Below are 26729 nucleotides of genomic sequence, written 5' to 3' on the forward strand. Positions count from 1 at the left end.
AGGATGGAAAATTACTTGTGGAAAGGCGACCACCAATGAAGAGAACGGAGAAAGAGAAACTGAGGAGGGTTTTATCATTATGTCTCCAATACTATGCAAGTGGGGAGATGACTGGTCTTCTGGTCCATCTGGAAGGCATATCCCATACAAGAGACATGTAATATAATAATTTAATTCATTTATTCATTCCCCTAGGTTTTTTTTTAATAAAATATATCTTATTGATTTTTAAAAATATATTGTATATTTTATTGATTTTTGTACAGAGAGGAAGGGAGAGAGATAGTTAGAAACATCGATGAGAGAGAGTCATCGATCAGCTGCCTCTTGCACACCCCCTACTGGGGATATGCCCGCAACCAAGGTACATGCCCTTGACCGGAATTGAACCCGGGACCTTTCAGTCCCCAAGCCGAAGCTCTATCCATTGAGCCAAACCGGTTTTGGCATATTTTACTGATTTTTACAGACAGGAAGGGAGAGGGAAAGAAAGTTAGAAACATCGATGAGAGAGAAACATCAATCTGCATATTATACTTTTATTATTACAGATTAGGATTTAAACATCTAGATTTGGGGAAGGTACAATTCAGTCCATAAAGCCCCCCTCTGCAGATTCTTGCTGATGGCCTTGTGGTTCATTGTGTGGAAAGCAGCATGCAACACAGAGAAAGCCAGTGGCCATAGGGCCCTCTACTTCATGAGAGAATGCCTCCCTCAAACCAAGAGAGAAGTGGAAGTCCTGGGTTCTGCACCCCCTTATGCACACCTGCATTATATTGCAGAGAGAACCTCCTTTCATGACCTTCCAGGATTTGGGGCATCTCCCTGACAGTTTCTACTAGAGACAGTTCAAATGTCTCTATTTTACATTTTAGGATCACATGGGAAAGATACAAACCAATGACTATCAGATGCTTCAGACTAAGGAGTCTTCAAATATCTCAGGTTGCTCTTATAAACAAACTACAATGTGAACACAGAGTCAAGAGGAGAGGAAGCAAAAAGAACTCTGCAAGGCACAGTTAGCAGCTCCATGAAAGCTACTGTTTCCTGTTTGCTAACAAACCTCATTCTTCCAAAGGGGCCTTGTTCAGCATTAACAGGTCCTGTTTGCCAGTGGCTCTGGGTCAATTCACTGAAAACCAGTTGTTTCCATTTCACCTATGTAGTCTGGGCCAATCCCGCCCCTTCCCTTCTTGTCCTTCCTAGCAAGTTTCTCCATCGTTTCGAATCCTTCCATTGCCATTTGTTTTCATTTTCCCCTTTCAAGTACCTCTTGGTTCCTCCAAGCCTTCGTCACTTTCCCACTTTCTTTATCAATCCTGGTCCTAAATCACTCCCAGTCCCACAGATCCCTCCCTTTACACCCCAGTCTTTAGCCCCTCGCATTAAACATATTTCCTCTGATCCAGGACCTCCCATTACACATTAAGCATGTCAAACTCGCGACCTGTGATCTGCATGTGGCCCATAACGAATATTTTTGTGGCCCAGCCAATAGAACGGTATGTAAGAAATGTTTTAATAAAATTTTCATAACTTAATTTTTACAGTATCCTGTTATACATAATTATTAATAACAAACTACGACGTTCACTAATGACTGATTGCCATAATCGTGTTGCATTCATTTCCCTTCGGCACCTTATGCACAGGCGCACCATTTCTCTCCACTCATACCAGCAGCGAATATTTTAGCAGCCAATTGCCACGTCATTAGCTTTGGACTGACTTGTTTGGTGTGTGCAACAGGAAATATTTTGCTTTTGGAGAACAAGAAAAATAGGTTGATTTTCATTATGGTTATTACCTGGTGGAGTTATTCATTGTCTGGAAAGATAATGTTCAAGGAAAAAATGTTATTTTTTATTAAAATGTTCTATTATTTTTTTGTTAACAATTACTCATTTATTTCAGTCCTTTGTATTCAGCATGTCTCTATTAAAATAAATTTACCTTTTTATAAAAATTGAAGCTTTTGTTTATTTGCGGTCCACATAAGCTTAAATTTTGTTTATTTGGCCCGTGTTAGCCTTTGAGTTTGACATGCTTGCATTACATCCATTCTCCTAGCAACTCCCACTAGTTCTTGACTCTCCCACTGCCTCAAAGGGAACACAGGCATTTTAATGGTGACGAATAAAGCCCAGTTGCCTGTCAAAAACACTACCAATTGATGCTCACATCAACAGAAAATTATACGAAAGCACTTGATCTCAAACCTCCTCACCAACATTATTACTCTTTTATAGCAAGCTGATATTTTTGTGAAAATAAATACCTTACTGCTGTTTTATCTTGTAATTTTCTTACTACTAATGTTGAAAATCTTGTCATATGTTTTTTGGTTAACTGTATTTCTAATTATGTGAATTGCCTGTTCATATTTGTCCATTTTTCAATTGGGTTGCCTTTTTCATTGATTTATATATTTGGATTATTAGACTTTTATCATTTATATATCTCATGAATATTTTTTCCTTGATGTTCCTTGTCTTCTTACTATCTGGGATGACAGACTGAATATTCTTTAAAATGCTATTAAATGAGCCTGGACGGCTTAAGCATTGACCTCTGAACCAGGAGGTCATGGTTCAATTCCCTGTCAGGGCACATGTCGGATTGCAGGCTCAATCCTCAGTATGAGGCATGCATGAAGCAGCTGATCAATGATTCTCTCTTATCATTGATGTTTCTCTCTCTCTCTCCCTCTCCCCTCCTCTCTGAAATCAATAATACATTAAAAAAAAAGAATTCTATCCAGTATGAATTTGCTGTAAATTTTATAAGGTAAAAGAAACAAGTAAATATGGTACATTGATCAGTGAATTGGATTTCAACAAATGGGCCTGCTTCCTTTCCAGTATATTTGTCTTAAAATCTTACAGTGGGACTGCATTTCTTAGTTTTATATATGCATTTCCCCTCATGTTCGTTCCCTTTCTTTTCTTTTTTAATCACAGAAGCAATATATTTTATTGTGGAAATGTGGGGCACGGCTACAGTGTTTGAACAGGTTCAAGCCTTGGACTGACAAGAGGGCACAGTCCTCTCGTGGCCACGTGCAAGTCCCACTTGGAGGGCAGAGCTCTCCCCACACAATTATAGCCAACGGCTGTAGCTGTAAGCTTGAACCTGTGGTCCGAACACGTGGCCCCACGTCCCTGAGTGATATAGGCTGGAAGTAAACAAAGCTTGATCAGGTGCATGTAATTGAGTAGGATCAAAACCCATGAGAATGTTGTAAAACATCTTGACCACGCCCTTACTTTGCCTCATGGCATCTGCTACAAAATAAAGACACGGCCTGTAGTCCGTGGCGCTGTCTCTCCATCTGGGAAGCAGCGTCTCAGTGAGACCCAGCTTTCATTCTCTTATCTGTCTTTTCAAAGCTTTTCAGCCACAGGTTCACCTGTGGCCGTGCTGGTGGGGCACATAAGGCGCCCGGGGGCTGAGTATGCCATGGCCGTGCCGGTGTGCCACATGAAAAGGTTTTAAATATGCATATGTAATAACAGAAATTTCTTTCTGCCTACCCAGTAGTCATTCCCCCTTCATCCATGGTGGTAAAGCCCAGATTTTGTTCAGGCAGCCTCTCAAACTTGTTAATTGGATTCTGTAATTCTCTAATTTTATTAATTGATTTATGAAGTTCTGAAAAAAAGTTACATTAAGGGGAGGAGTAGGATAAACCAAGAAACCTAGCCTCAGGTCCTTCAGAGAGACTTAGGGGCCTGGAACTGCGGGTCTGGGGGTGAGCGTACAGGGAGAAGTTTACATTTAACAGTGTAGTGAGGCTGCCTTTGTATCTGCTGTGGTTCCAGTTAGAAGGTGCTCAGATAAATTCCTTAAAAAAGTCTAAAATCGATTCTGAGTGAGGCGATTTTCATAACTAGTGGACTGGCAAGCCCAGTAGACATCTACGCTTAGGAGGGTGTTGGGTGAGAGAACTTGGCATGCGATGTGACAGAGGACAGATGTTGGTATCTTGCCTGACCCTAGGAAAGAGAGGGACTAAGCCAGAAGCAGAGAACGTAATAATTTATGAAGGACTTTGCATGGCTTGAAATGGTAGTCTTGTTAATGTGATGAGATTGCCTATGTGGGTAGAGGTCTGTTGGGGACTGTCTCTCAGGTTACAAACATGTTGCAGACACAGATTCAGAGAGCCATGAAATGTGCACAAAATTCTTTAGAGCCAAACAATGCACATTCAGGCCCAATATACCGGATGAATATGCTGCAAAATAGACAAGATGCTTACATAGATGTGGACTCTTCTTCCACATGTTCTTTTAATCTTTTTCTTATAAAATATTTCACACCTCAAATAATTTAATATGTAAGAGATAAAGAAGGCTAATAAACATCAATCATCTGGCTTAAGAGACAGAACATTATCAATCTCTTTGAAGACCCAGGTATATTTTTTTATTTAATACCCTAAACTGAAAACACTACACCTTCACTCTGTATGTCATTGCCAGAGTTGCACCACATGCCCATACCAAAACATGTTATTTCAATGGTGACAGGACCATCAGGATTGCTTAAACAAGAGGCTTTTAAATTTTTTGGTTTGCAAAACCCTTTATATTCTTAAATATTATGGAGGATTCCAAAGAACTTCTGTTTATACTAGAGGCCCAGTGTACAAAATTCATGCACTCTGGGGGTAGAGGGAGGTCCCCTCAGCCTGGTCTGTGCCTTCTCACAGTCTGGGAGCCCTCAGGGAATATCTGACTGCCAGTTTAGGCCCATGCAGGGAGCGGGCCTAAGCTGGCAGTCAGACATCCTTAGCGCTACCATGGAGGCGGGAGAGACTCCCGCTACCACTCCTGCGCTCACCACCTGTGAGCCCAGCTCTGGCTGAGTGGCGCTCCCCATTGTGGGAGCACACTGACCACCAGAGGGCAGATCCTGTTTGAGCATCTGCTCCCTGGTGGTCAGTGCATGTCATAGCAACCAGTTGTTCTGCTGTTTGGTCTATTTTCATATTAGCCTTTTATTATATAGGATTGGGTATATCTAGCAGTAATTACCATATTGGAAATTAAAACAGAACATTTAAAAATATTTAATTCATTTTTAAAATCCAATAATAAATCCAATACATGTTAATACACGTGCATGTACACACACATACTCTGCATAAAAAAAAAAAAAAAAAAAAAAACCACATATTTTCCAAAGCAAAAAATAATTAGTGAGAAGAGCCTTAGTTTTACATTTTTGCAAATCTCTGTTTGGTTCAATATCTGATTCTGCATTCCAGTGGGTTCTGATGTTGCTTTGGTTGAAGTACATGAAAAAAATTTGGCTTCACAGGGATATGTAGTTGGAAATGATAGGAGTGTTTTAATAGCCTTTTCAGATAAGTATGGATACTCTTTTTTGATACTATACCAAAACAAAAAAATGATAGCTTCTTATTGGTTAGAAGCAATGCAGAATCTAAAACTATTATCAACGAACTTTTCAAGCTGTTACAATAAAAATCCATTGGGCCATTTTGAATTGGAATATAGCTTTTACCCATGCATCCTGGTTCTATCATTTCATGAAGGTCATTTGGAAAACACTGGATCACTAAGTGAAGTGTTACTACTAGAATATGTCCATACATTCTTTGGTACCTCTCCCTTTAAGAGGCAGAGCTTATTTTCCCTCTCCTTGCGTGTGGGCTGTGCGTATGACTCACTTCTAATGAACAGAATGTGGTGAAAATTACACAGTGTCTCTTCTGAGAGTAGGTCATAGGCTTCTATTTTCCCTCTCTCCCTCTTGGGTCACTTTGCTCTGGGGGAAGCTGGCTGCCATGTTGCGAGGATACTCAAAGCCCCGTGGAGAACCCAGGTGGTGAGGGACTGAGCCACCTGCCAGCAGCCATGGGAGCGTGCCTCTTGGATGCACACACGCTAGCTGCATGCAGCCAAGCTTTCAGATGGCGGCAGCCTCCACAGACATCTTCCCTGCGGCTGCCGGAGAAACCCTAAGTCACAACCGTCTACCTGAGTCAAATCCTTGACCCACAGAGACGGAGAGATAATAAATGTTTGCTATTTTAAATCACTACGTTTGGAGTAATTTGTTCTGCAACAACAGATATCTGAATTATGCAGATCTTCCCAATGTCGACACCTTATTCAATGCAAGAAGAAAAAAATCACACTTGCAGATATCATCACCCAGCTCATCAGAAGAATCCTTTAAACACTGGGAAACTGTCAAGTGATGTGGCAGATGTGGTTTTCAAAATTCTAATTTATGCCTAAAAGACCAAATTTTTATCATTAGCAACAAATAATGTCAGCTATTTCCCTTGAAGTGACAATCTCATTTTGCTCATTTGCTGGGAAATGTCTACCAAACACCAAGTCCAAATAATCACACCGTCAGTCATCCAAGCAAAAAGAGCTGTGTTTTGGGGAGTCTAGTTCCACTAGCCTATTGAACAAGCACGGAGTTGCTTTTTGCCAACCAAGTGATGCCTACGACTCCCTCCCCAGGAGGAGGAACCCCACTGCAAACAGAGTAACAATACCTGCCATCAGGCCCAGCAGTCCCAGCACATCAACCCGCTCCATAGTCTGCAGGTGCGGGGGCTGCCACGGCAGGCCAGACTCACACAGGCACTGGATGGAGCAACACTTGACTCACCTGGAGAAGAGAAAGGCGAGATCAGCTTCCATCCCGAGTTTCCCCCATGGCCAGCGTGTCTGAACCGCATGTACTCCTCTCTTTGGCTACCGCTGAAGGACCCCCCTTCCCTCCCTGCTAGCAGCAGATACAGCCGTAGGGCTGGTCAGGTGCCATAGGACACACGTGCTTTAGCAGGAGGAGGAAGGACACATCAAGTCCAGCAGGGAAAGATGTCCCCAGAAGAGAGGTGGCCAGCATGGGCCGTGAGAGCCCTTTCTCTTTTGAAGGAAATGCTCCAGGCACAAGGCATGTTCTTATGCAACTGTATAGGGATGGGAAAACTGCATACGTCATTGCGTTTCCCAGCACCTTTCCTCAAGACAAACATAGAGCACTGGTATGCAGCAGACTCGCTTTACGTCTATTTTTCATCCTGCCACACAGAATACGGAAGGACATGGACTCAAGGTTCAAAGTTTAGTATAACGACTACTTTCAACGGCTTCATGAAGGACATTCTTGGGTGAACTTGGCTCTCCCTCCTCCAAGAGCATTGGTGAGAAACACAGGAACTGCAAATAGCGCTCGAAGCCATGACCTTGATTCATGCCAAGGCGCTAGCAGCTTTATATAACATTTTTTATTTATTTAAAAAGTTTTCTTATTTATTGATTTGAAAGAGAGGGAGATTTATTGTCCCACTTATTAATGCATTCATTGGTTGATTCTTGTATGCGCCCTGACTGGCGATAAAACCCAACTTTTAGTATATCAGGACAATGCTTTAACCATCTGAGCTACCCCGCCAGGGCCTACATACTGTTTTGTTATTTTTATTTTATTTTTTAATATATATTTTTAAATATATATTTTATTAATTTTGTTTTACAGAGAGGAAGGGAGAAGGATAGAGAGCTAGAAACATCGATGAGAGAGAAACATCGACCAGCTGCCTCCTGCACACCCCACACTGGGGATGTGCCTGCAACCAAGGTACATGCCCTTGACCGGAATCAAACCTGAGACCCTTCAGTCCGCAGGCTGACGCTCTATCCACTGAGCCAAACCGGTTTCGGCTGTTTTGAAATTTTTTTAAAAAATACATTTTTATTGAGTTCAGAGAGAGAAACATAAATTGTCTGTTTCCTCTTGGGGAGGGGGGTACACACCGTTTTAAAAATAAATGTCAATACAATGAAAAATGCAAATAAATCTTTGCATTACTGTGAAACAGTTTTAACCTTGCAGGTCCACTAAAAGGGTCCCTGGGACCTCCACAGCTAGCATGGAGGAGTGTGGCAATATTGAGAAACTTAGAATTACTAGCAGAAGGTGGGGGGAGTGGTTTTTAACTCCCACAGGCCCAAGGGCAAGTGTTTATTTCATTTAAAAAGTTTGGAACAAAACTAAATTACTGATTTGTGGCCTCATAAGGAAACAGAGCTCTGAGAATGTGTTCACCCCCTGCCTGCCTGTATTCCTTCCTTTTGAGATATACAGTGCCGGCAGGTCACATTCCCTCACTCCGTCCATCACCCTTGTCCCCTAAACCCTCCTATTCTGACCCAGTAACTTCCAGCCCTAATGCCCTGCAGGTGTTCCCTCTCAGTCCACTCCTTCCGGCCAGTGCTCCAGACTCCTATTCAACCCCAGTCCCACCAGGTGCTCCCATTTCCAGGCCGGTGACCTCAGTGGCCTGAGGGGGGGAAGGACAAACAGGCAGTAGGACCCCAGGCGTTGCTGGGGTTAGAGGAAGGAGGCTTTCTCCGAAACCCAGGCATCTGAAACGTCGTGGACGGGCTGTGCAAAGCCTCAGGGCCAGCGTCCCAGGAAGTCATCTCCTTGGGAACCATAGATGTTCCCCCTCCCGCTGCTGTCACTCCGCCCCCCTCCCCATGGCTCCCTCTCCTGCGGCCATGGCTGGAGGGAGCAGCAGAGCGGAGGGACTCACACGTGGAGCCCCGTGGGCCATGCCCTTGGGGCCACGGTCTTCACTTCTTCCCCCGGGGAAACGGGCCATGCGGGGTTGGGAACAAGGGGTCCCCGGAAACATGTGCATTCGCTATTGGCCTCTGTCCCCGGAGACATCCGGAGGCGGGCAGGGAGTTTGCAGCGGCTTCGGGCGGACAAAGCCGGAGCGGCAGACGGACTGCGCGCGGCTAGCGCCGCAGAGGGAACCGGGACGCCGCGCAGCTAAGCCCGGGGAGGGCTGCGGCCCGGGCCTTTCCCCGGAGCTGGGGCCTCTCTGACTCAAGCGCGACCCCTGGAGGTCAAAACTCCGCGGCACCTCGCAGCGTCCCGCCCCTTTCAGAATCCGTCTCCACTGTAAGGTTTGCCTCATTTTCCGCTTTGGAAAAAAAAAAAAAAAAAAAAAAAGAGCGCACTTCCGGAGTAGGAACGCCAGGAGCTTTCTGGGAAATGGAGTCTCGTCAAGAGGATTCTGGGAGTCATAGTTCACACTGTTCCTTGCGCATGCGTATTTCCGTCTCCCCCCCCCCCCCCCCCAGCATAGGGTCTATTGCTCCAGGATGGGGGCACGGGGCCAGGGCAAGAGAAGAGATCTATGCATCCAAGCCCACCTGGTCTCCGACCATCTGCCCTTCGGCTTTCTTGTCCGTTGGGGAGGGGATCTGGGTGGGATGTGACAAATGGACTTGGGTGCCTGTCAATTACAATTGCCAATTGCGGCCTGTGCTAACGCTGAGATGCAAGACCTAGCGGCATCGTGTTACTGTCAGAAGAGGCATCGGAGCCGAATTTTGTTGGCATAGGACTAGGTTGAGGGGAGACACACCCAAATTCTGGGCAGAGTCACCAATGAGTAAGGCTATGACCTTGAAAGGACCCTTGAGACACAGATTGTAGAGATGGGTGCTATCCCTTGACATTGTAAAGCTGTTGTTGGCTTAGCCAGGGGTGCACTGTGACCCTAACATCATGTTACTGAGGTCACTGTGGCTGTTTTCCGCAGGGTCGGGAGGGGAGGGCATCGAGGACCTAGCACTAGTCCAGGGAGATAAGAGCCAACCGTGACAATGGCAGGCAGTGTGGTGATGACTCAGGGAGAGGGACATGTTGAGGATTTCCAGATTTCTGGAAATATTTGCATGTTTGCAGATATTTACACTTAGTGAAATTCTTACTCATAATCTGTCTCAACCCCTCCCCTCCATGAAAAAACACTTGAGGGGGTCAAGGAGTGAGCACACACGTGCAAATCCATTCACAAAACTATTGAGATGCACACTTTGACCCAAAGGGCATTCATGCACAGAGCTGTACAACTCCCAGATATACCCAGCCTTGTGAACACACTGGTATGAAAATACACACAGCCACATAGCTACTCATGATCACACACACACACACACACACACTCACACACACACACACACACACATACTTACTGTCTCAGTCATGGGTCCTGGTAAACGGATCTTTCATCTCAGCTCAAATACAGTCTGCCTAGAGCTGAGCGTGTCCTGCCATCTTAGGCTAAGTGTGTTTGCCCAAAATGACAATGGGCCTTTTGGGGCCTCTTTGGCGTCTTTCTGGAAACGTCACCTAGAGCTCAGCCTTTGTCCTTCCTTCAACATCCATGTCCACTAGGACTTTGACTCTTCCTAGTCACTGTCCTACCACCTGGCCTGAAGGGAGGGAGAAATGGTGCTTGAATCCAGGCAAAGGCTTTGCTGAGAGTCTTCCCAGAGCAGTAGTTCTGGACGTATGTGTATGTGCCAGACTCTTCAGAGTCCACTGAAACCTCTGAGCCCTCTTCCCAGGTAAACCACATCTTCATATCTATACTATGGAAACCCATCTGTGAGGCTCTGGTCAGGAACCTCACTAGAGGTAGGTCAGAAGGCATTTCCTGGTTGCCCTCTCTGCAGCCTTCCAGTGGTTCTAGAGCAGTGTTTCCCAAACTTCTCTCATGACGAGAATCACCTGGTGGAGTTGTTAAAACACAGATTCCTGAATCCCAACTAAGAAGTGCTAAACTAGAATTTTTGAGAACATATAGGTAAAATTGCATACCTAACTTAGTGCTCTGTATATAAAATCTGTCTTAGAGCACTAGTTAAGTATACAATTTTACCTATATGTTCCCAAAAATTCTAGTTTCGCACTTCTTAGTTGGGATTCAGGAATCTGTGTTTTAACAACTCCACCAGGTGATTCTCGTCATAAGAGAAGTTTGGGAAACACTGTTCTAGAGGGAGAAGAGGGGGGCTCCAAGCACCTACAGGAGTCAGGGCGTTAGAAAAGGGCACCTTCTCCCGTTTATGTTACTCTTAGCTGTCAGTCTTGCAGCCCCCTACTGGGCATTGTCATTAGGTGGGTGAGTGGAAGAGTCGGCCAGGTAAGCAGTTCAAACTTAACAGATGTTTAGTTATTTAGAGTTAGTAGGTCAATTAGAGAGCCAGTAGGTCAAGCAAATTACTTGTAGTTTAAAAAAACATAATCAGCCAACTCAGAATAAGTTGTTCAGATGGACAGTATCCATCAGTCAATGCAGTGGTTGGTCTGTCCATCAGGGAGCCAGTGGTTGGGAATGCTAAACAGCTGGTTCAGCAGTGAGACAAAAGGGCAGCTGGGGAGAGGACATCTGGCTAGTGTTTCCACTTTTACATCCTGAAGGCAATGTAGGAAGGCGGAGAGAGGAGCAGACTCTGAGGCCACCAGAGGAGGCTCTGGTTTGCTGGGAAATACAGCTCTACTGGTGCGGGGAACAAAGGGAGAGGAAAAGCTGCAGAGCAAGGCCCAGGCCGAGCTGTCACCAGAGGGCAGAGTGGCGTCCCTTAATTTCCACGCTGGGCACACTGGAGGTTCAACTTCAGGCTTTTGGAGCTCCTGTCTCCGGCTAGCCTCTGAAGAAAGGCTCCTGAAAGGACTTCTCCTCTGAGGAATGCCTAGCCAAGCAAGCAAGACACACTTGGCTCTGAGCTGGGAGGAAACTGGTTAGCCGCCCACCAGGAGGAGGACCTGCCTTTTCCGGGCACTGCTGCGGCCAGCACCGGGGAAGAGCGGGAGTGGAGGGGGAGGAGCCCCTCACCAGTCTGCCCCAGGAGCAAGGAGCGGAGCACCTCTCTGAAGCTGAGGCACGGAGGGCAGGACCTGTCACCTCCCAGGCTGCGTCTCCTTCAGCATCTCTAGGGGCCGATGAAGAGCCAGACCAATGACCTGAAACCTCCAGACTCCCATTCCTTGGCTGAGCTCCAGGGTTAGCTGCTGCTTCTGCAATGGATGGCAAGTCTGACCACAGCAGGAGTGTGGCGGTTAGCTACCGACAACGAAGGAAACATGGGGAAAGGACACACAGTGAGTTTCATTTACCTTGGGAGTCACAGATCTATATATATATATAAAAAACCTAGGCAAACGTTACGACCGGACAACCAGCCAGTAGCTATGACACGCATTGATCACCAGGGGCAGATGCTCAATGGAGGAGCTGCCCCTGGTGGTCAGTGCGCTCCCACAGCCAACCTCCTGCAGCCGGCCCACCTCCCGTGGACCCCCCCACCCCCCAGGCCAGCCCTGATGGGCTCTGATCACTGGCTGGGCCGAGGGACCCCACCCATGCACAAATTCATGCACTGGGCCTCTAGTATTCTTATAAGATGTCAAACATGCCACTGGACACAAAGGCAAGAGTCAGAAAGTTTGAGTTCTTTTCTTCCGCAAAGGGAAGTGCATGAGGCCAGAAAGTAGTGTCTCCCAGTCATGCTTAGATGGTAATGCTAGGCCTCCAGGCTTATAAAAACAGACAGGGACACACTCTGGTTCCAGCTGGTTTCTGTGACTCAGAGCAGTTAGCGGAAAAGAGTAACGTGGGGCACAATGAGTGCTGCCACCCTGCGTGCCTCACACTTTATCTACAGTCTCTTGTGAGAGGCGTCATTCCTGGTTTACAGAGGAGGAATCTGAGGCCTAGGCTTGATATCATGCCTGAGCGCCCACAGCTGGGAGGGTACAGAACCAGATTTGAACTAAGTCTGCACAGCTCCAAAGTTCTTTCCTTTGCCCGGGTATCACACTCTAGACACGGATGGGGAAAGTGAGGCGGAGGGAAGTTGGGAAGGTTTCTAGGTCCCGAGGGAGCTCTGGATAGACCTGTCCCCTTCAGAGAGTCTGCAAGTCTGATATGCCATGTGATGGCACTGACACCCCCTTCTCTCTCTCCCAGGCGTGCAAGAAATGCAACACCACCATCTCGGTACAGCCCCTTCCACGTTGTACTATTGCAGGTAATGGAGCTGCAGAGGTAAGTGGGAGCCAGGTCATGAAGGGCCTTGGGAGTCAGCTGAGGGATCATGGGTCTTCTCTAGAAGGCAGTGGAGGGCCAAGGATTTTTAACAAGGTGTGGCATGATTGGATTTGTGCTGACACAAATGTATAGCCTATATGTGTTGGAGAGAAATGTTGAGTATATATTGAATGGCCAGATTATTATGATCTCTGAACGCATAATAACCTGGCCACTCAGTGTATATCCTATATAATAGAAGGCTAATATGCAAATTGTCTCTTCAACAGTTCAACTAGCAGGCGGCCAGCCAACCACCCATGTGTCCTTCCCCTGGCCAGGCTGGCTGGACCCCCACCCATGTACGAATTCATGCACCAGGCCTCTAATACACACACACACACACACACACACACACACACTAATCTGGCCTCTCAGTGTATATTTAGTATGTATTAGTAAGCCATCAAACGTCCTTAAATTCGGCCCTGTGAGAAATGTTTACTCTCATGGGACAGGAGTCTCCCACTTATCCGCAGTTTCCCTCTCCAGTTTCAGTTACCCATGGTCCGAAAATATTAAAGGGAAAATTCCAGAAGTAAGCTTTATCCGTTTTAAATTTCCCATGATTGTGAGTGGTATGGTGAAATTTCGCACCATCCTGCTTCATGCCAGGACATGAATCGCCCCTTCGACCAGTGTACCCATGACTCACCTGTCAGTCACTTAGTGACCATCTCGGTTATCGGATGGACTGTCGTGGTATCACAGTGCTTGCATTCAAGTCATCCTTACTTTACTTAATACTGACCCCAAAGTGCAAGAGTAGTGGTGCTGACAATTCAGATAATGCCAAAGAGAAGCTGCAAAAATACTTCCTTTCAGTGAAAAGGTGAAAGTTCTCAACTTAATAGGGAAAGAAGAAAAAAATCGTATGCTGAGGTTGCTAAGATATCTGGTAATAAAGAAATTCATGCTACTAGTTTTGCTGTCGCACCTCAAACTCAAAAGTTGTAGCCACAGTGCATGATAAGTGCTTAATTAAGATGGAAAATGCATTACATTTGTGGGTGGAAAGTTTTTAAAAAATTACATTTTTGAGAGAGAGAGGCCACATTCACATAACTTTTATTACAGTAGTATATTGCTATAATTGTTCTATTAGTTATTGTTAGTCTCTTGCTGTGCATAATTTATAAGTTAAACATTATCAGAGGTCTCAATGTGTAGGAAAAAAAGATAGTATATAGAGAACTCAGTATTATCCATGGTTTCAGGTGTTGCACGTGACCAAACAGTCCCAAATGGTGGAGAGGCATTCTCATATCTTCCTTAAGAATATGGTCCTTCAAGTTAATGGACAACTGCTTAGAGTCCAAGCTCTGATGCAGACTAGTTAGCTATGTGAAACCTCAGATTAGTCACTCCATCAAAATTCCCCATTTCTATAAGGTCTAACAGTGGCATCTGATGCATGTCAACACTAAAGTCATCAACTTGTCCCGGTTTGTCAGGAACTTTACTATTTTTAGCACTGGAACTCCTTCATCCCTCAGCCCCAGACAAACCGAGATGACAGGTTGCCCTCTTAAACGCGTCACAAAACTACCCTACCTCCTTTACGTGATTAAGGCTAAAAATTATGTTTAATGCTGCCCCCTAGTGGCAGAATATAATATAACACCACTGCAAAGGCTAGATTTACATGATAAAAGTTTTTTCTTTAATACAGCAACCAATAAAACCAAAATAGCAACCAACTCCCCCCAAAAAACAACAACAACAACAACAACAACAACAACAAAAACCAGCAATCACTGCCCTAGCCGTTAGGCTAAGTGAGTGATAGAGCGTCTACCCGTGGACTGAAGGGTCCCTGGTTTGATTCCAGGCAAGGGCACATGCCCAGGTTGTGGCTTAATCCTCCGTAGGGGGCGTGCAGGAGGCGGCTGATTAATGATTCTCTCTCATCATTGGTGTTTCTATCTCTCTCTCTCTCTCTTCCTCTCTGAAATCAATAAAAAAATATATTTTTTTAAAATAAAAAAAACCAGGAACCACTGATGTTAAGAAGCAGGGTAAGGATATTGTCCAAACCATTTAGTTTTAAATTTATAACTGTTGCAACCCTACTATGTTTTAATAGTCACCGATAGTCACCAGCAAATACAGTATCTTATATGGCTATTGGGAAGATTAGTAAATTTGTGTTATTCTCTGGGCTTTGACTTTTCCTCTACTCCACACCTCTGGGCCAGTTTCCTCACTTGTATCAGGGGTAACAGGACATTCCTCAGAAAGCTGTTTAAATTGTCAGACATGCCTTCACTACTGACAGTGATCTGGCCCTCACTCTGCCAGGGGCTGGGGCTCTGCAGCTCCGTGCTGGCCCCTCGGGGACATACCTTCTCCTCCTCCCCAAGGCCACTCTCCGCTCCAGAGACCAGGAAGGCCTGGCCAGCCACGCTGACGAATTCAGCTGGTTCCTCTTAAACAGAAGCTATTATTAGTCATCTGAGCTGGCCGCTGGGCAGGCACTCCGTAGGCGTACACCCCCGACACTCAGGTCCGTGGCCTTGAGCAGTGGGAGCTAACTGATGCCCAGGCCAGAACTCCGTGCCAGCCACTATCAAAGCCAGGACGGCAGTGTAAGCCCCACCTGCTTTCTGCTTTCTGCTGCGGTTGTGTTCAAACACGCTAGGTCCACCCGCCATGGCCTGGGCTGCTAAGTCCATTCTGAAGGTTTCCCGGAGACTCAGAGAGACAGAACCTGCATCCCTGCAGCTCCTGCATCGGTCGTGATGACCTACAGAAGGGAATCCCTCAAATCTTTCAAAAGCCTAATTCTGCTACAGCTGGAAAGATTCTCAAAAAGGCTTCCTAGCAATAACACATTAAGTTCTTGGGTTCTGTTTACTAGTGAAATCGAAGAAATGCGCCGATTATATTAGTAAATACCTGTAGCTACGCTGGAAAGGGTTTAACTGCTCCGGTAAGCTATAATAGAAGGTCAACACGCCCACATTTGCTGGCCTCTGCTTTGTTCTGTGTAACTTTGATCAAAAGCCTTGTCATCCTGTTTAGGTGCCTTGGTTTTTTAAAGTTCAATTTCATACATCTTTAAAGGTTTAAAAATGTTTCATCTCTATCGTGAGATATTATACAGTGGCTATAAAAAGAGCTTATTCTATTATCTATCTATAATCTATCTCAACGTGGAAATAACTCCCAGATTAAGAGGAGCAAGTTAATAAGGCACATTATTAAAGGAACCAATCAGATAAAAATATTGTTAAGGAAAGCAAGTCATAGAATATATATATATATATATATATATATATATATATATATATATATATATATAAAATGATTCCTGTTTAAAAATTACACATTTCTGCATCTGCATGGAAAATTTCTGTAAGAATATCTGCCAGCCTCTCAGTGTTCCCTCTGGAGGAGGGATTAGAAGAGAATTTCACTTGGAAGTTTTCAGCATTATTTGATTGTTTCCCAATGTGCATTGTGTTCATTTTAATCATAAAAACCAGAAAGCTGCCGAAACCAGTTTGGCTCAATGGATAGAGCGTCTGCTTGGGGACTGAAAGGTCCCGGGTTCGATTCCGGTCAAGGGCATGTACCTTAGTTTCGGGCATATCCCCAGTAGGGGGTGTGCAAGAGGCAGCTGATCGATGACTCTCTCTCATCGATGTTTTTAACTCTCTATCTCTCTCCCTTCCTCTCTGTACAAAATCAATAAAAAAAATATATTTAAAAAAAAACAAACAAAAAACAGAAAGCTGAACATACCCGCGTACACACACTTGCTATGAACGAAGGCACCGAGCCCACTGCCCAGACACCAAGAATGAAATCCTCTCGGCTTAGCTCAATGCTCAGTGTTCGTTTATGGAATGAAACGTCTTAGAACTTGATCAGAAGGAAGGCATTTTAATGCTGCGCACATACAATTTCCTTAGGAGGCTGTGTTGGGAAACTGGAGATGCATATTAAGAATAGTACAGCCCAGCCGTGGTGGCGCAGTGGTTGAGCATCGACCTATGAACCAGGAAGTCACGGTTTGATTCCTGGTTAGGGCACATGCTTGGGTTGTGGGCTCATCCCCAGTGTGGGGTGTGCAGGAGGCAGCCGATTAATGATTCTCTCTCATCATTGATATTTCTCTCTCTCTCACTAGTAAAAATAAGAATTAGGATATAAATGTCTAATCATTATGTTGTATACCTGAAACTAGTATAATATTTGTATGTGAACCATAATTTAAAAAATTAAAAATCTGGGTGAGGGGGTGGGAAGAACACACAGATTGTGATCTGTTGAGTGAGGAAGCACAAGCCACCCCCACAGAGGCGGCAGGTAGCTCCCCCAGCACCCAAGCGCCCACGCTGGGGAAGTGAAACCCACCCACGGGGTGTTCTGATTGAAGGCGCAGTTTCAATACGTCCACACAAAGGAAGTCGTCACGAGATTTATTACTTACGGGTCCCAGTGAGGGGGAGGCCGCGGAGCCTGGGGAATGGCCGTCCTCCATCCGGGGCACGCCCAGCAGGAGGCAGAGAGCAGCGCAGCAAACACCTAGGACTTACACGGTGGCTGGGGCCGGGGCCACTAACCCTTTGCAGGCTTAGCTCAAAGCGGCTGTTCTCAGAGGCCAAGCGGGGACTGAGGGTGGGCGCCCTAAGCTCAGATTCTTTCCTAAGTGTCCGGGCTCCGGGTGTGAGCAGGGCCGCCGTGTTGTAAGTAAAAGGCCGTGGCAACCATTCAGAAAGACAATAATTCAGGGGGGAAAGGTTGTTTTTCTCACCACAGAGGCAAGACCTGTATCTACGACACTTTGAATGTGGGCCCTTATCCAAACTATTATATTTAGCTCTACCACCAACAGATGTTGCCAATTAATTTTTAAAACATCTTCTGATTCAATTCTACGTCCTTCAAGCTGTGCTTAGCAGCTCTCCTGCAAATAGAGAGAAAAAGCTCACACCTGTTTAGGCTTTAAATACTCCAGAGACAACACAAGATGGTCAGCAATAGCAGAAGCAGGTAAGATAATCGCTCACCCGGCCCTCGGCCACCGGCTGGGACACGGCCTCCTGGCCCCGCGAGCTCGCCGCTGCCCTGCGAGAAGGAAGCAGGACGTCCCTTTTCTTTTCTTTTCTTTTTCTTTTTTTAAATATATTTTATTGATTTTTTTACAGAGGGGAAGGGAGAGGGATAGAGAGCTAGAAACATCAATGAGAGAGAATCATCGATCAGCTGCCTCTTGCACACCCCCATTGGTGCCCGCAACCTTGACCGGAATCGAACCCGGGACCTTTCAGTCCACAGGCCGACGCTCTATCCACTGAGCCACACCGGTTTTGGTAGGGTGTCCCTTTTCATTGTCCCTGCTGGGCCCGGCGCAGCCTGTCAGCGGCCACAGCATACCCTGGGGGCCTGGGTGTGCTGTAGAGTTTTCCGATTTAGCTCATTTTTATTTATACACAAATAATGGTCAAATCTTAAAAATATTGGCACTCACTTGAAAAGAAGAACCAGAGTGACTTAAGAGGTACAAACCGACCTGCGTTACCACCATTTGCCCACCACCCAGAACTGAAGTATCATTGCTGACATGTACACATAAGGAACTGTTTGACATTGGAATTGGGTCTCAGAAGAACTGGGTGGCCCAGAAAGAAGCTCACTACAGACGGATGCATATGCCTTTCAGCATAACGATTATTGCTTGTCTCGTTTTTGATGCTTGTATTTCCAGCAGGACATGATCTCCCTCATCTAGGGGAAATGGTGAACAACATAGACTGATGAACAAGAACAGACACAGAGATAAGGAGCCATGGGTCAGACTGTTGGACCTCAAAGGGAGGGTGGGGATAAAAAGGAGAGATCAACCAAAGGACTTATGTGCACACACATGAGCCTAACCAGTGGTCAAGGACAATAGGGGAGTGGGGGCATGCGTGGGGGTGGGGTGGGGGATTGGAATGGAGGGGGGTTAAGGACAAATATGTGATACCTTAATCAATAAAGAAATTAATAATAAAAAAAGAGGTACAAACTGTTAGTGGCGCGTACACGCATTCATCAGAATTTATTCATAGAAACATGTATTGAAACGCAACACTGGGTAGAAACCAAGAGAAACGACGGAAACATCCATGACGCCGGAGAACCTCACTTGCACGTCACATCTCTTCGCGCGGAACGAGCACCATCTGTTCAGAAACCACAGATTTCATCGCTGCTTCTCATATACAAAATACCTTATAAAGACTATTTCACTACCGAGTACCAAAGTTCTTCCAAAAAACGTACCTAAGAATCAGTGAGAATGGACCTCTTGAAACTCACAAAAAAAAAAGGGTTTAGAAGTTGATCCGACTCTACAGCTCGTCCAAGAGAACAGCCGTGATTCGTTTTATGGGAGGGAAGTGCCTGTGTCCGGGGTCTGCCTCCCTTCCGAACACCAATCGGGGACAGCCAGTGGGATCGTACGTAGGCATCAGAGCACGTCTAAAACCGGTCTCAGAAAATATCCTCCTAGGCTATAAAAATACCAACTAGGATACAAAAAAATTCAGCATGTACAGCAAAGAGACGACAGCAGACACGTGTTTAAAACTATCGTACCACAATCATCGTGAACATCAAGTATCATTCTGGCAAGGTTCCTGGGATCCCTTCTGATTCAATGTGTACCTCCCTTTGTTCTGTTGTAACAGATATGGACCGGATTCTGTGTTTCTAGCAGAAGTGACTGAGTAAGTCTTGGCATCCACCCGGTTCTCAAAGTGCGGAGAGTGCGATGGTAGGAGAGAGAGCCTGTGTGTCAGGCCAGGGGCCGGCCAGCGACAGCCCCGGGCCTGTGTGGCGCGGCCTGCGATCGCTCTGTGTACCGTCTGTGGGTGCGTTCCCGTGACAAGAACAGAACGCACTGGCTGTGACGAGAGACTGGACGTGGCTTTCTGGCCTGCACCGTCTATGCAATGTCCTCTCTGGCCTCGAACAGAATAAGTCTGTTGAGCCCCGTTTTCCGTACGTCACTCGGGGAAAGGTTTCACGGAATGCAGATACAGGTAAGGTGGTCCCGGGTGAAGAACACGTGGGCTGAGGCCTGCGGGCCCCCTCGTACAGAAGTGCCACGGCAGGTCAGGAGAAGACACGCGTGTGGGTCGGCAGCTTGGGGCATTCAAAGGGTCTGGCATCGTACGCCAAGCCTGGCTGCGCTCGAGTACCTTCCTTTATTTATTTTTTTTCTGTGAATCGGCCATTGTGTCATCAAGGAACTCCCCGACCCGAACTCATCAACAAGGCGCTCCTTGTTCCCCCGAAGCCACCGGGGCGGCTCCCCAGCACGGCTCCCAGCCCCGGAGATCAGCCGCCCGGCACCCTTGTGCCTTCCCCGTCCCTCTGTGTGGGCACCGGTGCCGCCGGGGCTGGCCTCCCCGCGCCTCTCAGAGCCCTTTCCGGTGGCAGGCCTCGTCGTAGCTGGCGCTGCCGCCGCCGGGGCCCAGGGCCTCCAGCATGTCCCTCCGGACGAAGCGGACCAGGTTGTCCAGGGGGCACAGGGGCGTGGGCCAGCGCCCGCGGCCGTCCTGGCAGAAGGCGGTGTGCCGCGTGACGTCCGCGCCGTCGTACAGCACCCGCACGGCGTGCCCGCCGGGCCCCTCCCGGTCCCGCCAGAGCTCCAGGACCAGCCTGGCCGCGAACCGCGGGAACCGGGCCTCCGCCAGGCCCAGGGCGCTGAGCAGGGGGGACAGGGTGACGTCGTGCGCGGAGTAGAGGGCGAAGGCCCCCTCCCGCCGGCCCTGGGCGGCGCGCAGCAGGCGGCCCACCGTCTGGTTCAGGAGCGGGTGGGCGCCCAGGAGCGCGTAGCCCCGGTACAGCTGCTTCTCCCGCCGCTCCCGCTCGTCCTCCATCTGGTGGGCCTTGATGGCCCTGAAGTGGTCCATGCCGATGCAGCCGCCCCGGGCGCAGGGGAAGCTGAGGTTGTGGCAGAAGTGGCAGAGCAGCGCGTCGATGGGGTTGGCGGCCCGCAGCTGCTTGGTGGGCACGTCCAGGATGCGGGCCATGTCGCCGTAGGCCCGCTCCAGGGGGCCGCTCCGCAGGCGCAGCAGGTACTGCCGGCGCTGCTCCCGCTCCAGGTAGTGGTTCCTCGCCGGGCAGGAGCAGCTCCCCGAGCAGAACAGGGCGCTGGGCTGGTGCCTGAAGTACACCTTCCTCCAGTCGAAGTCCGGGAGGAAGCCGTACAGCAGGGCCAGCCCGCTCTGCAGCGTCCGGCTCTTCCCCGTGGTCTCCAGGTAGAGCTGGTCCGGGGACCAGTCCGCGGGCAGGAGCTTGTGCTTCTTCAGGTAGATGTCCCTCAGCAGCTGGCCGTTCTGCAGGTGCTGCACGACCCCTGAAACAGAGCGACACGGGCTTTCCTGACTATGGGATTGAGCCAGTGCCTGGCACCAGACTCCGTAGCGCAGGGTGAGATCCTATGACCCAGCCCGCTGCCCACCTCCCCTGTGGCCTTCCTTCTCCCTCCCCCAGGTCCCAAGAACAACTCCTTCGGCTCCCGCGGGCGGCTGGACCTCCGGGCCCTCAGCAGCATTCACGGAGCATTGCACTGTGCGAGGCACTTTCCTCCACACACTGTCGCACGTCCCTCACCACCAGCCCTGCCCGGAGGGTGTCAGCCCCATTTCACGGGGCTGTCTATCCTCCGAAGCCTGTGTTGGTCCTATAGGAGGACCCTGCGGCCTGCAGCAGGAGGCGGGTCTCCGTGCAGCGGAGGGATCCGCCAGGACAGGCAGGGGAGCGGCTTCCTCTCCCAGGCCCCGCCCCTCCCCCACACCCAACAGCTGCCGAAGCACTTGGCACAGAGCAGGCCCAGCGATCAGTCTGGTCGTGCGCCGTCTCTGTGGGTGCCAAGGTGAGCCCGTGACAAATGACGGCGCTAACAGCGAGGGTAATCTTAAAATAAAATTTAAAATAGAAGATGAAACTGGCCATTAAGAGAGAATAAGGGGACAGGAGCAAACGATGCTGCAAAAGTAGGGATGCTGATTTACTAGTAGAATGTGATAACGATGATACTGCCGTAAATCAATGAGAAGAAAGGCCGGAATGAATGAACGACTGTCTCTACGTGTGTGAACCCCTCAGCCCCCCCCCCCCCCTCTTCTCAGGGGCGGCCCCTGGACCCCAAGGCTGGGTCCCACTCTCAATGCACAGCCACCCTGACCTCTGGCCAGGTGATGGCCCGGCCCTCAAGGACCCCCTTTGGTCTCTCTCTCTCTCTCTCTCTCTCTCTCTCTCTCTCTCAAGAATGCGGTCTTGCCAGCCCATCTGTGGGTGTGGCTCGGACTGTCACTCCATTGACAGACACCCAGCAAAACCACAAAGGCAGCGACAGGCAGACTGTTTACTCCTGGCTCCAGTCTCCGGAGGCCTGCTCACATTCTTGCCCTCACAGTCGGTGAGTCACTGTGAACCCTTTTGTGCTTGAGTTGGTTTCTGTTACTTGCAATCAGGGTCTAAGCGGTGGTTCTCAGCAAGCCTGGGTCTGCCCTCAGGGAGGGTTTGGAGGCTGAGCTGTCACAATAATATGGGCAATAATGTTCCCGACACCCAGTGGTGGTGGCCAGGGGGCTGGACAGTCTTCACAAGGAACTGTCTCGGTCCCATAGAACTTCTTTTTAAAAAAATATATTTTATTGATTTTTTACAAAGAGGAAGGGAGAGGGATAGAGAGTTAGAAACATTGATGAGAGAGAAACATCGATCAGCTGCCTCCTGCAACCCCCCACCCCCTACTGGGGGTGTGCCCGTAACCAAGGTACATGCCCTTGACCAGAATCGAACCTGGGACCCTTCAGTCTGCAGGCTGATGCTCTATCCACTGAGCCAAACTGGCCAGGGCTCATAGAACTTCTGAATGTGCCATAAGATGTTCCCACACGTGAAAAATCTGTTTATATAGCCTAGAACCCACTTCTTAAAAAAAAAAAATACTGTCATTGGTTTCAGAGAGGAAGGAAGAGGGGGAGAGAGAAACATCAATGATGAGAATCATTGCTCGGCTGCCTCCTGCCTGCCCCCTACTGGGGATTGAGCCCTCAACTCGGCATGTACCCTTGACCGGAATCAAACCCGGGACCCTTCACTGAGCCAAACCAGCTAGGGCGAACCCACTTATTATTTTTTTTAAATCTATAAACACAAAGTCATTTTTGTAACAGTAACATTAACATCCAATGAATTTCCAATAAACGTGCTATTAATTGAGGGGCACTTGTATTTTGTTTTGATCAGAACTTGTAAAAAAAAAACTGAGACCTGGCACCCTGGAACTTACCAGGTGCTTTGCCTGAAGTATCTAGGAACATGGGATTAATGGTATAAATTATGGCCCAGCCACAGCGGAGTAACATGTAGCAATCAGAAATGGTGTTGTTGATGAATAGGGAAGGATGGTCACAATATACTAAATGAAAGAGTGGGTAACAAAATAGTGTGTTTAGTGAGATACCACTGTGAGTGTGTGTGTGTGTGTGAACGCACACACGTGTGTGTTTGTGTGTGCGTGCACATGCATACACATGCATGAACACAGAAAGAAAGATAACTAATTACTTTGGTGGCATTACGGGTGCTATTTTTCTTCCTTTTGCTTAATTGCCATTCCTAATTTCTCTTCCATGAACATATACCGCCTTTGTTATTACAAAGGCGGTATATGTTCATGGAAGAGAAACATATACTTTGAGAAACATGGAAGAGAAACAAACTAGTTTCTCTAGTTTGTAATAACAAAATAGTTTTTATTATTTTTATTTTTTAGAAATCAGATGTTAATGGGGAATGCTGGTGGACTCAGAGCCGGGCGTGCTAGTCCTCTGCCCCCTGAGCCCGCAGCGCCCGGCCCAGGAGCACGCGCTCTCCGCTCAGGGTGAGCGCACGGGTCCCACGTACCTGTCTGTGTTAGCTCTCCCATCTCGCAGAGCGGGTGGTTGGGGAAGAGAGGCAGGGAGTGTAAGGGGCTTTCGAACGAGGCTCCGGACCCCTTGGACATGTGACTGATGAAGGCTTCCAGCTTCGGGTGGTACGGTTTCCTGAAGAGACAGCACAGATCTGGAGGTCAGCACGCGCCAGAGCGGCCTGCGCTGGTTCAGCTTCAGCAAACAAAACACCATGTGGAACGGCAATCGCTCCATCGCTCCTACATTCCAATCTCGCATTACTCAACCGCCGACGGCTACGCATGACCCACTCCGCAAGGCCAGCCGAGCGCTGTCCTCTGCCTACGTGCCCATCACTCTGGGAGTCAGCTTTGCCCTCCACGGCCGGTTCCCAACCTGCACCCCTCCAGGCTCCCTCTCCAGACGCCATGCCTAGGCTGGGAATCCTCGATCTATCCCTTCCCTGCCTCTACACAGGCCACCTGCCCCCCTCCCCAGCCCCCAACCTGCACACATGTCCTCCAGGGGCTGCACACCTCTCTCCTGCATCCCTGCAGCCACCAGCTGGGTTCTGGCCAGGCAGCTTCTGTCTGGATGCCATGGGTTCCTCTTTGGATTACCCACGCCTATTCCTGCCCCTCTCATCTGCCTTCTCCACTGCCAGCACGATCTCCTTAAAAGGCAACCAGAGTGGTCACTGCCCTTCCACGTGCTGCCTTCCGGAAGGGGCCACGCGTGCCCGTTGGTCTGCTCTGGCCCCACCTCGCACTGAGGTTCAGGGCTCCCCGGCCCTTTCCACTCTAATGCTGAGCTCCGGACACACAGACACAACCGACGTCTGTTCCCCCAACACACTTGTTCTTTCATGCTTCCAAGACTCCCCATGTGCTGCCTCTCCCTCCTAAAAACCCCCACCCTGTCCGGCCAGTGTGGCTCAGGGGCTGAGCATCAATTCATCAACCAAGAGGTCACTGGTTGTATTCCGGGTCAGGGCACATGCCCGGGTTGTGGGCTAGGTCCCCACCAGGGGGCGTGCAGGAGGCAGCCAATTGATCATTCTCATCAATGTTTCTAGTTCTCTATCCCTCTTCTTTCCTCTCTCTCTAAAATCAACGAAAACATCTATTTCTTTAAAAAAAAAAAAAAAAACAACCCACCCCAACCTTTACCTGGGTAACTCTTAATCCTTATCTGACCTCTGGAAAGGCTCCTTTGAAGAAAATTAACTGATTAAGATAACCAAGATCTCTATAGCTCTCTACAATTCGCTATGTATTTTGCACATATAACATGTATTTCACGTGGGATGGTCACAAATAGCAAAACAATAACAATACCAGTATGTTTATGAGGCCTGACTTTTTTAATATTTCTCCCATGGAGTACTTGTGGTAAATCAAGATTTAATCTAGTCACTTTTTCCCAGAAGAATGGAATGACCTATGAATATATACACATTTTCTCTGAATAACGAAATGACCTATGCATAGAGACACAATTCCTCTGAATAATGAGGTGACTTATGAATATTTACGCCTTCTTTTTGAATAGTAGGATGGCCTATGACTGTGTATCCATTTTCCAGCTGAACAGAAGCGGACAGACGAATCCCAGCTAAACCAAATCAGCGTGAACAGCAGCAAAGGGAAATCGCTCTAATGGCTGACCCCTACTGCTGAAAGCCCAAGTGACATTGACAATGCTTTAAAAATGGCTGCCAGGAGAGGTTTAGTATCTTTTCAAAAGCATAAAGCTAAAAAAAAAAAATTAAATTAAATTAAAAAATCCACCTTTCATAAAACAGGCTTTGGAACTAGGGAATGCTAGTCCTGCCCTGCAGGACGGTCTGGGGATGTCCCGGGGGCTGTGCCGGGCGGGGCTGTCTCTGCATGCAGACAGAGGGTGTGCTTTTCATCCCGAGGCTGAAACGTGCCAATATTTGCAAACACGGAAATAAAATTTCCATCTGGTCACGAGGCCGCCGATGGGCAGCACATGAACGAAGGCCACGGCCGGGAGGCAGGTGCTCTGCCGCCGGCCCCTCCTTCCGGCCGTGATGTCCGAGGATCCGGGGAGCGTGGCCGCCAATTTTAGACACAGAATCTCACGGCTGAAAGTGTTGGCTGAGGTGTCCCGGGTTTTCAGGGAATCTGACTGCTTGAGGAGGCGTCTGTTTCTAACTGCATCTGTGAAAGCTTGCTTTGGGTAGGGGGAGATGAGGATTCACAGGAGGAAAACTTCCGCTTATGGAAGAGAAGACAAGGCTGATGTGCTATTCCAAGGCCCCCTGAGGGCAACCACCTTCTTTAAATCCTTAGAGCTCACTCTCCCCTCCACGCCTCCTGTTCCCCCAGGCACTAGTCTTATTGTCACTCATACACGCCCAGCTCCCCAGCCTCAGGCCCACTGCACACGCTGTTTCCCGCCATCTGGAACCCTCTTCCCCCAGATCCTCCCGGCCATGTAGGTGCCTGCTCACATGCCACTTCCTGGTGCATGAGCCAGGTACATGGGACGGCACCTGGCACACGACATGCATTTAAGAATAAAATTCGCCGAAACCGGTTTGGCTCAGTGGATAGAGTGTCGGCCTGCAGACTGAAAGGTCCCAGGTTCGATTCCGGTCAAGGGCATGTACCTTGGTTGAGAGCACATCCCCAGTGGGGGGTGTGCAGGAGGCAGCTGGTCGATGTCTCTCTCTCTCTCATTGATGTTTCTAACTCTCTATCCCTCTACCTTCCTCTCTGTAAAAAAATTAATAATATATATATATTTTTAAAGAGAATAAAATTCATTGAATAAAAATACTGATTTGTTTTTTTCTTCTTAGGATGTAGAAAAGAATATCAAATTCATATTCGTGAATGCAA

The 26729-nt window shown here is 47.9% G+C and overlaps 1 protein-coding gene across 3 annotated transcripts in view; it reads right to left on the minus strand.

Moving 5' to 3' along the window:
- Nucleotides 1-18969: 18969 nt before the first annotated feature.
- The window catches only part of PXYLP1 (2-phosphoxylose phosphatase 1), a 63961-nt gene continuing 56201 nt past the window's right edge, over nucleotides 18970-26729 (minus strand). For all 3 annotated transcript variants that reach the window (XM_084901787.1, XM_084901789.1, XM_084901788.1), the window contains 2 exons: nucleotides 23873-24012; nucleotides 18970-21311 (listed from right to left, as the gene is read on the minus strand). In XM_084901787.1, the coding sequence (XP_084757913.1) occupies nucleotides 20368-21311; nucleotides 23873-24012 (1084 nt within the window). In that variant the 3' untranslated portion in view covers nucleotides 18970-20367. The remainder of the gene's footprint in view (nucleotides 21312-23872; nucleotides 24013-26729) is intronic.

Source organism: Pipistrellus hanaki (assembly GCF_964339955.1).
Source record: "Pipistrellus hanaki genome assembly, chromosome: 13".
Taxonomy (NCBI): domain Eukaryota; kingdom Metazoa; phylum Chordata; class Mammalia; order Chiroptera; family Vespertilionidae; genus Pipistrellus; species Pipistrellus hanaki.